The 12,925-nt window shown below is 32.9% G+C and overlaps 1 protein-coding gene across 1 annotated transcript; it reads left to right on the top strand.

Moving 5' to 3' along the window:
• Nucleotides 1-5,053: 5,053 nt before the first annotated feature.
• Nucleotides 5,054-12,002, top strand: LOC123313244 (caspase-1-like). Its single transcript, XM_044898030.1, has 4 exons — nucleotides 5,054-5,383; nucleotides 8,334-8,575; nucleotides 9,014-9,316; nucleotides 11,274-12,002. Exons 1-4 carry the CDS (start codon nucleotides 5,247-5,249, stop codon nucleotides 11,504-11,506), a joined length of 915 nt encoding a protein of 304 aa, XP_044753965.1. The 5' UTR covers nucleotides 5,054-5,246; the 3' UTR covers nucleotides 11,507-12,002.
• Nucleotides 12,003-12,925: the final 923 nt, after the last annotated feature.

The raw sequence follows: 12,925 nt of genomic DNA, 5'->3' as shown, positions 1-12,925 counted from the left end.
CAGTTAACATGGACAAAACTAAATTTATGTCATTTACGAGTCTTAGAACTGGAAAACCTTCATATGATACGTTATGCATAAAAACTAATGGATATTCGTTTCAAATACAAAGTGCAGAACATATTAAATATCTAGGGATAATGGTGGATTGTCACCTACGATGGAATGAACAAGCGTATCTTGTAATCAAGAAAATAAGATCGCTACTGGGAAAATTCAAAACTTTAAGAGAGATATGTGAGCAAGACGAACTGACGAAGGTATACCGGGCACTGGTTGAACCTCATTTGAATTATGGTATACTATCATGGGGAGGGATAGCAAATACGTATTATAAGGGCATAGAAATAGTTCAAAAATGGGTGTTAAAAATTATGTACCGTAAGCCCATTACTTACCCAACAGAAAAGCTATACGAGTTGTCAAACATGTTTACTGTGCGTCAACTATACGCCCGTGCCCTCCACATGTACCAACATCAATTACATGTACCTGCAAAAACTGGAAAAGATATGAGATCTCCGAACATCCCTTTACCTATGCCAAGGAAGACTATTGGCTTGAAATCGCATACCTACCTGGCACCTTTACTTTATAATATACTTCCGAAGAACATCAAGGAAACTAAGGCAAAATCAACGTTTAATAAGAAAATAAAAGAATGGATCCGAAGCAAACCCACATCTTTCTTGTATACGTTCACAAATAGAAACAATTTCATCTAACACTACCTGTTCCGAATGTGTGATAATTTATTTAATTTGGCATTGTAATTTTTTGTTAGTTTTTTTCTCTCTTCTTAGTTGTGTGCACGCAATTCTTGTGCAGGTTGCTGGTTTTTGATATGTACTGCCCACGTACAAGTCTTGAACTTTTGTGGGAAACAAAATGTTTGTTTTTGATATAGAATGCTGCAGTAATTTTGTTATTGTGACAATTTTCTTGGGAGCAAATAAACATTCATTCATTCATTCACTTCTCATTCTCGTACAGCTTGAAACTTTTCAAAGAAGGAGGTTTATTAGTTTAAAGTGAAAAACTCCTTCAATTTTCGCAGAGGAATCATCTCTCACAAAATTTCGCAAATTATTTGTTAACACCCTGTATATATTTAACTATTATTCACCTTTTATCAATGGTAAAAGTATTTTAAATTTTAATACTATTGGTATTTCTATGATACTACCATCGAAACTATGCTTTTTATTGTTGTTGAATATGACTCCATTGCTGATTTTTTAGAAAAGATGCAATTTTTTCATACTCAGTTCACGCAATTTCGTCAAAGTTAATTTATCTGTAAGGCGCCAATTTAGAGCTTTGCCTAGGGCAAAGCTGTTGGAGATGTGAATGTGTCGCAGAAGAAGGGACTATAGACCACTTGGTTTGCAGTTGCATAAAATATAAATTTCAGTGTGGTTTCGAAGGAATTCATTCGGTAACCGATTCTTTTTTGAGATGGGTTACAAATTTCAAAATCATTTAGTAAGAAATATAAAATACTCCTCTCGTTTTTTTCTTTTTTGTTTTCAGATTATTCTCACTTCGTCAGCCATCATGGCAGAAAGAAGAGGGAAGAAGTTTTTAGATTTTGCCCTATGAAGAAGATGTCCTTCAATATAATTATTTCAGCTTAGTCCTTACACAAATTCATTATCAATACACTTATACGGACAGACGGAGGATGTGTCTCTTGTCATTTCTTTACACCGGCTTCATTGTTTTTAGATAATAAAAACACTCTATTTCAAAAGAATATATAATACTTCCGAAGTGTTGCAACCAGAAAAATTCCCATCATTTTGAACGGAAAAATGAAAAAGAGATGAAAAGGTGTGTTGATCTGAATGATCAACTGATCGCATCAAATGCCTGCTGGAACTCTAAAATTGAGAATATTAATTCAATAAAACAGCTGACTGAATTTATTATTGATAGAACTCAATAATATAGTATCCAGTTGGCTGGATGTTATATCAGCATGCTTTCTTTTCTTGATAAAACTGAATATAACGATTTTATCTGAAATTATCCCAGAACCTCTATGGGTGTAGGAATTCTGCAAACATAGATAATAATAATAAGTTCAATCTCAATTGATTTTCTTATAGGTACAACACATAAAAATATTATTTGGCCTTATAAAATATCACTATGTATATCTATCACATGATTTCGATTTTCCTGTTAAATAAATTCATGAGAATAAATGCTTCGTGTTCTTGTGAAAAATTTTCACCCTTCATTTGGCTACGTAATAAGGGCCCCCTGTCAAACAATGATACAGGGCCCCACTAGAGCGAGCTACGCCACTGGATGCAGAACAAAACCTATACTTGTTTTCCTAATTCTAGGGGAAAAAGTAAAATGTGAATGTGTCATAGTTTGAAATGTGTCTGTGTTTCTGATGTTTCAAATTCCTCATGGTAAACTATGATAAGAATGCCTATTAGCCAATATTCCCCAGACGGAAATTTGTTCATGTGACCATCAATTATGTTATCAAAGAGTCCAGACAATAGATACTAGTACAATATTCTGATGGCGTCTCCATGCAGTCTTAGTCTATCTACTTAATTTTATTCTGATAAAGTGAGCTTTTGGAGTAAGGCACTTACGAAGGTGTATTGATATCTATGTAGTTGGCCTAGATCAGTTCCATGCATAAAACAAATTGCGTTACCATAGCAACGAACAATAACTCATTAGAAGTGTCAGTGTGAAGTTTGAGGTCAAAAAAGAAAACCAGAGTTACGCAATAAATTAAAAGAAAAAGAAGATGTCCACCGAAATTTTGAAAATCGAAAAATTGGAATATCGAGCCATCATCAAGTACCTGTATTTAAAAAGGTTGAGAGGTAAGTAGATTTACGAAGATATGCTTAATACCCTTGGTGATCAGTGTCCTTTGTATGCGACCGTGAAAAATTGGACTTCAAGCTTCAAAAGGGGTAAATTTTCCATTGAACATTATGACCGATCGGGAAGGCCAGTTTCTGTATCTCTTCATAAACTTTTTAGGGTTTTCACTCCCAATCTCTGAAACAAAATCAATTAAAAATGAAATCAACGATTTGCTCCTGCGTAAATTCTTGCACTAATTTGTCAGGAGCAAATTAACTAGAAAAAATTGTTGCCTGACAATGAACTCAAAATAAATAACGTTGAAATTATAATTCTGTAACGTTTCGGAGTCTATATCAGACTCCTTCATCAGACGAAAAATCTATTTTTTAGAAAATCTTCTGATGAAGGAGTCTGATATAGACTCCGAAACGTTACAGAATTATAATTTCAACGTTATTTATTTTGAGTTCATTGTCAGGCAACAATTTTTTCTAGTTAATTTGCTCCTGACAAATTAGTGCAAGAATTTACGCAGGAGCAAATCGTTGATTTCATTTTTAATTGATTTTGTTTCAGAGATTGGGAGTGAAAACCCTAAGAAGTTTATGAAGAGATGCAGAATCCTCCCAGAATAAATTTCAATCGATATCTGAAAGGCCAGTTTCTGTGTCAGTCCCCGAAAATATCGATGCAGTTCATGAAATGATTTTATCAGACCGTCGAATTGGGCTTAAACGGATATCTGAAGCACTGAATATTTCATACGAACGCGTTCATCATATAGTTCACGACAAATTCGACATGAGAAAAATTGCTGCAAAATGATTCCCCAAATGTTTGAATGTTGACCAAAAGCGTGCAAGGGTAGAAGCATCGCGTTCTATCTGTGCTCGATTTGAAAACGATGTAGACTTCTTAAACCGAAATGTTACTATGGATGAGACTTGAGTACATTTCTTCTATACAGAAACAAAGCAATAATCGATGGAATGGCGACACTCTGGTTCTCCAAGACCTAGAGAAGAAAGAAGTTTCGTGTCCAAAAATCTGATGGAAAAGTTCTTTCTTCAGTTTTTTGGAATTGCCATGGAGAATTCATGATTGATTTTCTGGATACGGGTAGAACAATAACCGGAGAATACTATTCCACATTACTGACCACTCTACGGGAAAAAATTAAAGAGAAAAGGCGCGGAAAAGTTATCCAAGAAGTTTTGCTTTTGCAGGACAACGCCCCTGCACACAAATCTCATGTTGCCATGCAAAAAATTCGCCAGATTTGGCGAGTGGAAAAAAAGTTTAAAAGGTCGTAAATTTTCTTCCAACGAGGAGGTAATAAAAGCTGTGGAGGTCTGGTTTGCAGAGCAAGAAGAAAAATTTTTTTTAAAGGTCGAGGACGTTACAGGTTCGCTGTAATAAATGTATTCAATTAAGAGGAGAATATGCTGAGTAATGAAATATTTTGACATTGAAAATTTTTTGGTTCTATAGTAAGCTAAAAATTTTTCAATATCCTCGTATTCTTCAATGCGATTTTGTTCGAAATATTGAATTCACTAAGAAATTTATTTATGAGAATAGAAATTTTGACGAGATTTGTCTTATTTTGCATCAATTCAATCAAAGAATTCTGATCATCAGCAAGAATTTAGAATATATGGGAAGCACACAGGAAATAGGTATCGAATACACTAAATTATTATCATCAAAATATTTAAAAAAATCTTTTTTCCATTTTTCAACGATTCGTTCATTTCAACCCGTAACTCAGCTCAGATACACAATCACATGTATATGCCTCGATCAAATTTTTATAAAAACTGCGAGATATTCATTCACCATTTGTTGTTCAGCCCATTTTGAAGCTATTCCTATGATTTTCTACAGCAATGGTTCGATAATCTGAAAATTTTTCAGCATATGAGTATTTTGTGAAATTTCAGTACATATACCATATTTTTCTCGATATATCAACAGAAAAAAATTTAATTTTGATGCTACAAGTAAAACCAAAATTTGAACCATAGTTGTGAAGAAAACTACATTGCATATAAATACATTTTTGGGACGAGCTTTTGCAGTGAAACATCTGTTTTTATCAAATACTTGATCATTTATCTATTTCCGCGAATTATCAATGAGTACCATCCAAATGCGCCTGCGTCTTGATCGACAAATATATAATCAATGTAGCTTAAGCTCTTTTTCATCAGGTCCCAACTAGTTGAATTCTTTCTTCGAGACTGTAAACAACAAAATTCCAAGCGTTGAGCGAAGTTGAGTCATTGAATTCCTGTGAATCCCAGAGATAGTCTGTGATTATCAACATAATTTTTCGCGGTTATTTTGCAGTATAAAAATAAATTTTTCATATTTTACCATCACTTAAAGTACTGACGATGAGCATGGATAATGATGAAAATTTTCTGAAGAACTCAGCCGGTGCTGAGGATGTAGTGGACGGTGTAATGACATCGTGTTTCAAGCGTGTCGAAAAAAATGAAGATGATGAGGATATCGAGGAATATCAGAAGAGGTGAGTTTTTGGAATTGTACCGATGGAAGGAAGAAGAAAAATATCTTTCATCGAACTTATAACAAAGTTTCCAGTTTGTAAAAGTGTCTTCATTATAGACATGTAGGTACACATGAAATTATAGTTTTTGCGGTAATATTTTGAGATCTTTCAGGTTAAGAGTATAGGATTACAGTTTTGAATGCAGAATATAACAATGTTAAGAATTGAAGAAATTGAGAATTGGGAAGAAAACTGATCTTCTTTATATGTGGACGTTTAAAAAAAAACAACACTTCAATTTTTTCCACAGTTTTGTTTTCGATGAATAATTTTATATCTGAAAATAATGTTGTGCGAACCACTACCTATATCTTAAATATTATTTATATCTGAATTATTGACCCTATTCTTGAAACCTGAAGAATAAAGCTAAAAATTCTTCGTATTCGAATGATAGATTTCCTTTTTAACATTGCATTTCGAATGCAATTTTGAATGGAATGGACCTCCCTCAATGAAATATTCATTACTCAAGCGGTCTCGGCAGTATAAGATGATGTAATCGGTGAATATCTCTAATCATTCAAGATAATTTTCCAGATATCATCATTTCATTTTATTTTCAAATTTTCAGTGCTCATTTGGCTAGATCCTCGACATTGAATAATTTTCTTCGCTGCTACCTTTTTTCTGGCAAATTTTATTCTCGTCTCACGTTATTCAATATGCAATGCCTGTTAATTGTTCGTTATAGTTTTAGTCAGCTCTGGGAACGTCTATTTTAGATACTACATAGGGTGTTCCAAGTTCGAGTGCCTATTAGAAGTTTCTGGAGAACTCGACATATTTGAAAATTGGTATTGTTATATCGTTCGAAATTCGCTACCGAGCTAAAATATTCTTGGAGCCTGTGCACGGTTATACAAGGAGTGAAAATAATTTTTTTTTCAATTTTTTCGTTTCTGTTATGAATGAGTATTCAATGCCGAATATATTTCTATCAAAACTATTGTATTCATTCAAATAGTTTTCAAAATACTCGCCCATAACTTCCGTTTTTCGAATAAGAACCCCAATTTTCATGATTGCGTTTGAGTCTACGAAAAAAAAAATAATGATAGTGTTCTATGTCAATGCTCAAAATGAATAATTCCTGAGTTACTTAGGATTTTCTGAATTATGTCATACGTAGAGTACAATTCATAAAATCTGTTTCATATTGATAATCTATGGTCATAGAAGATAAATTTTCCGAATAATTTACAGATTACACAGACATTCCGTATATTCAACCTTATATTCATGATGTTGGAGAATAACAACAAATTGTGTATAAATTTTCTGACAAACAACACACCTATATTTTCGAGATTTCGGGTGCCTGCCTACTACGGACATATTAATAGAAGATGACATTGAAAAGGTTAAAGAACTTTTATTTTATCGATTCGGTCGGTACTTGGCAAGATTCAGTTTCGTCTGAATGAATCGACCACATATAATTAGTGTGAATACTTTTTTTTTTTGATACGTTGACAACATCAATTCTCACGGTATGGATAACTCGTAACTTCAATTGATATAATAGCCAAATACAAATTGCGATGGTGAATATCTATTCTATCTTTTATTTGATCATTTTTTGAGTTCTGATCACGCACCATATCACCATTACAAACGCTATTGATCTAATTGTGCATTATCTGAAACATAATGTCAAATTTGAAATGTGTGGAATTTTCAAATGGTGAATCTTAACTTCTAGATATTCTCAAGTCTTGTTAAAAAGCCGCTCCGTAAAAAAAACTGGTATTTTGTTTTAAATGTGAATTCGAGCTGAAGAAGTATTCGAAATAATTTTGACAAATCCTTTTTAATACTTTCTTTGAAAAATGATTGTGAAAATAAGTTTTATTGACACTAAAGTTCAAGTTCTTTTTCTCATAAAAAAATAACTTAATTGGAAAAAAGAGACGTCCTTTAACTTCAATTAAAAAAAAAAATCAAGGCTTCACGTAAGAAATTGAAAGCGTAAATAAGAAACTCGTGAATGCCTTTTTTGAATGGAGATTCTTGAGGCATTTCTTCCTATTAAGTAAAAAGTTCATTATTTGTCTCAAAATCCAAAGACAGAAAATAGATATTTCAAGTACCTACCTTAAATTTTCAAATGCAAAAGAAAATTACAGCGGACAAAATATTTTATTCATAATACCCATATTCATAATAATCTCGTTCACCTTTTTTTAAATTGTTGCACTAAGGCACTTCTAGTCCATTCACTTCTCTATAAGCTGTTGGTTAGCCTTCGAAATTTGACACATCTCAATCAGTGTACTACAAAAATGTGAAGTTCTGACGCTTATGCACTAATATTTTTGGGCTTTAAATACGCTATATTGTCCATTCTACATAACGGTCTACTAAGACCGTTGATGTATTGATGTATTCTCAGAATGTGAATTTACTTCGGAAAATAAACGAATTCAAAAATATGTGAGGACCATAATCAACGTAATATAAACTGATAATTAGGATTGCTCACCTAGTTTTTGAATGACAAGTACAAAAGATCATTGCTGGAATATATTAATTTCGGTTATGAAAGAAAATTAAATTATTGGCGCATACCTAATATGCAGATGCCTGAGATGCTTCAGTATTCTTTGACATCCTCTTCTCTAACAATCTCACTGATTGTGGAAAAATGTAGCTAAAATATAAATAGCTAGGAGTCAGATGAAACATCGAATTAATGTTCGATACCGTCTGATAAGTCATGGATTACAATTTATTTTAGAGGGATATTTCGGATTTTTTTTCTCAAAGCCTAGCCTCGTTGAGAGAGTTCAATACCTTGATGGATTCGAAAAAACACAAGTCAGTACTTTCCTTATTTTTCTTTAACAATATAGATTAAGTATATCTATAACTGATTCATCTTTTTCACTAGATGATTTCTTTACAGGTTCAACGAAGAAGTGGTTATATCAAAAACTAGAAAATTTGATGAATATTATTCCATGAATTATCCTCGTAAAGGATATTTATTGATTTTCGCCCATTCTGAATTCATTTTTGGTAATCTTACGGACAGGTACGCTGAATTAGATGTGATTTCAATGACGAAAACATTTTCCAAGCTGGATTTCGACATAATGCCATATAGAGACTGTACTTTGAATGAGATCAAAAGTATCATGAAGAAAGGTGAGTGGCCACAAAATATTAAGTTAATACTTAGACTTGAATCTTCGAACAATAATCTTTTGTTCTTTCTGCAGTTTATCATTCAATTTCGATATACATACTGTGTTTTTATACGCCAATCCCGCGTATATTCAACATTCAAAACCTGTTTGATCAAAATGGCCATATGACTCTGACATCTCGCAAAATTTCATATGTCTCTGGAATTAAAATTTTAACTAGTCTTAGGGCCTTAAAAACACATTTGAAACACAGATGGCGCTCACATCACTTTAGTCGCTTCGTTTCCTATCTTTCTACTCTATAATCTTTGATATTAATAATATAAAAATTACTTTTTGACAATGTAGCATTCTAATTACTTTAGACTAGATTAATCGGTATGTTTATTTCGTATTCTTTTTTATATTTAATCTAATAATCATCGTTCCCTTCCAGTTTCATCAATGAATTTCAATGAATATGCTTGTTTCGCTATAGCGGTAAGTTCACATGGGAACTTCCATCAAATAGCATCCAAAGATACGAACTACGATCCAGCGGAGGTATTTTACGAACCGATAAAGGAAATCAAGACGTTGTTTGCAAAACCAAAGATATTTTTCATAGGAGCTTGTAGAGGCTCTAAAATTGACCAAGGAATTACACTTCTGAGCCCAGTACAGACGGATGGAGGACATCTTGAAGAATATAGACTACCAAAAGCAGCGGACTTCTTAATTATATACGCAACTGTTCAAGGTGAAAAAACTATTATATGATCTTACTTTTCGAGCCACAATTTACCGTCGTCGATATCGAATTAAATGGGCGCTAAAACATTTTTTGAATTTCCCAAATTAGAAACTTAATTTAATAAGAATGTTTGATCGAGCGATACATTATCAGAGAAGTATTCTTTCTCTGAGGTACCGGTAGATTCGGGCACAGCCGTCTATAAAGTCCTTAGAAGGCTGTGATTCGGGTGACTTGGGGCAGTCCTGTAACTTTACAACAATTACCCTCCTTGCAATTTATTTGTTTCTTACCATTTATGAGTGAAGGGACAAACTTATAAGATTGTGTAGCGTCTTTTCGGTTAGTTTAACAATTAATTTCTGTTGAGTTTGCCGTGACCAGAGCGTTTGAATTGACAGGAAAAATTAACGAATTTGAGAGTAAAAGCGTTTTTTATTGCCCTTATACTTTCTAATGTCCTGTACATGTGTTTCACTTTGGGCATGTGTAATTTTGTTTTCTGGAAACGTGGGATATTGGTATATTAGATATGTCATGAAACAAGCTTGTTTACAAATCAAACGGCAACTCGGATATCATTCATTTATTTTGTTGTGAAATAGGGTGACTTGGGACAATGCCGATTAGCATTAGTAGCAGGAAATATGCCGATGTTTCGCTGTACTAGGGGTTTACCATTTAATTTCCTTATCGAATTTCAACTATATAATCACAAATTCTAATTTTTCAAAGCTATACGCCGTCCCGAGTAACTTATTTCATTTGAGAGTTAAGAAATCAATAGATTTTAACTTGTCTCCCAAGACTCCCAAATCGGTGGGTGACTTGGGACAAGTATATTTTATTCTTTTCAAAACTTATATCCGAATTCTGAAGCATGGTATATATCCTAATCAATAGTCTGAGTCATAAAGCATATTCAATCTTCTTTTTCAGATAAAAATAGGTCACCATTTTGAAAATATGACAAGTTGAATTCAACAATCGTCCCAAGTCACCCGAATCAACGGTATCTACTGTACTTTCATCAGCGAATTACTAAATTACATTTTTCATAATTTCAGTCGCTTCTACCGTTCTACGTAAAAAAAAATGAGGAAAAATGAACTTTATACCTAAATTAAAGACTTGAGTTATCAATTCATGAAAAATTTTGAAACTTATTTATGGGAACAACGAATTTCAGTTTCCATATGTGATTTCTGGAAGTCTCAGATCAATCAAGCACTTCGAAATTGCTATTTTTCCTTATTTCAAGTCTTTGATAACTTTGAAAGTTTTCTTTTAAGATATAGGGTTTAGTAGGCAACCCCTCTCTTTTTTCACGTAGAATAGACAAAAATTATGAAAAAAATCTTGATTTCTGATAAAGGTTTGTATAAATTAATCATCTTTTTATAAATACCCTGTACATGTATTTAACAATGTGAAGATATCGCGGATGTGCCATTTGTGATAAAAAAGGAGCGGGATATTTTCGGTATAACTGGAAGCTGCATGTAGGTCTGAATATTTTTTAGGGAGAATGTTGGGAATTCTTTAAAAACCGTCTAATAGGCCATCCATTATATATCGAGTTCTGAGGGAGTCCGGAGGTATATAATTGAGTAAATAAATTTACAACAAATAATACAGAGTAACACAGTAACAGTACCGAATTTTCGAAAATGCGTAGGTATATCTTAGACACTGTTAAGTTGAATATGGATTGTGCACAGAAGAGATTTTTTGTCATGTTTCACATATGCATTCTCACATGGAACTATGGTTAATTGTCACCTTGTTCTATATATTTTAAATCCATTAATTTTTAGACCTCTGAAGATGTTTCACGTAAGCTTAGGTTGAATCAATAAAGAACACCACATAAGTAGTTAATACCTCTGGACTCTGTCAGAACCTGACTTTGAAAAATATATATGATTTTGAAACATCTTTACATAGTAGAATTTTTTTTCAGGTTACATTGCCTACTCCAACGATAGGGTAGGATCTCATTTCTTCAAGTATCTGACTGAAACATTGATTGAGTATATCGATCATGATCTATTGACTATTTTGATATTTGCGAATCAAAATATGGCAATGAATTTCACATCATCGTCTACAAAATATCGCTTCCTCGACGATAATAAACAATGCATGAGTTTCATGAGTACCCTCACTAGGAAAATAAAATTCGTAAAAAAATAATGAACAGGCGGGATCAGAGGTGAATCTATAAATGCATGTGGAATAAAATCGTGTTATTTCAAATTCTCAAAAGGCAGTAAATAATCTGGAGATTAGTACACAGAAAACAACTACTAAGGGGAGCTACATCTCATTTTTTAGGAAACAGATTTGGATATTTAAGGATCTAACACGTACCTACTGGAAAATGGAAGACTGTTTAAAATGAACAAATCATTCATTCAAGAAATAAACGAATATGAAACGAAATCTAAAATTATTTCAAGAAAAATAATGTGTTGCTCCAGTTCAACTGATGAGAGTTTATCACTTCTGACATCAAATGCAAAGTCATCGATCATGAGTTTGAATTCACTTCTGAAACGAATGTTACTCCTTACCTTACGGAATTATCTCTCTGGGGCAGGACCAAAACAACGAACAGAAAGTTCCTCAAGTGTAATGATAATTTTGTATTGCTACGAAGTGACTCTAGGAGATGATAGAACACGTTGATCATTTAATTCTTACACCAATTTTTCTATATTTTTCAAGTGCAGATACTTATTCAAAATAATGAATCATTAGTGTAAAATTTTTGGATACGCGCCTCTATGCAGAGTTATCTGATTAAATTCTAAAGAGAACTTGATATTGATCGTACATGAACAGCGTAGGAATCCCAAATTGGTTCCGCCTTTACTCATAAAGGGGTTGAATCAAGCCAATACCCATGAAAATTTTTGTAAATGTCTTTGTTTAATCATTCTTCATAGTATAGTCAAATAAATTATTATAACTTAGTCAATGCTTCAATTATTTTATTATGTTGACACCTCCTTGTTCAGGATCTCCATAACTTTATGCAACAAAATCTTGTCACAGATTCTCAAAAGAAAATTAGGAGACCCCTATTTTCGATTTTTGCCAAGGGGCAAAATCCCCCTGGATTCAGCTGAAAATTTCTGAGAGATAATCTCTCTTCGCATAGGAAAATTGAGAACACGATTAAGTTCCTGAAGGAAATAAACCTATACAACTTGATTTGAATAAAATTACAATGTGTGTGTATGTGCATAAGTGTGTGGGATGTGATTTTATTGAGATGGCGAAATGCCCATTGAATAATTGTTGTATTTTATATATTATATCAATTATTTATTTTATGATTTATCTATTTAATTATTTATATATATATATATATATATATATATATATATATTTACATCTGGCATACTTTATTGCGTCCTTTCAAAAAGCAACCTTATTGCGTCTCCCAGAAATACGCTACCTAGGTGGAATCTGATCGAAGTATATTAATCTACGCAAAAAATTACGTAGTTTGGTCGTTTCAGATCTCAAATATCTTTATTAATAAAGAAGTTGATATACGCACATTATTGCGTCCTTTCATGGTGCTACCATTAGTGCGTCCGGCGT

This window comes from Coccinella septempunctata, chromosome 1 (assembly GCF_907165205.1).
Source record: "Coccinella septempunctata chromosome 1, icCocSept1.1, whole genome shotgun sequence".
Taxonomy (NCBI): Eukaryota; Metazoa; Arthropoda; class Insecta; order Coleoptera; family Coccinellidae; genus Coccinella; species Coccinella septempunctata.
Note: the sequence above shows the minus strand (reverse complement) of the source record. Positions and strands in the feature narration are given on the sequence as shown.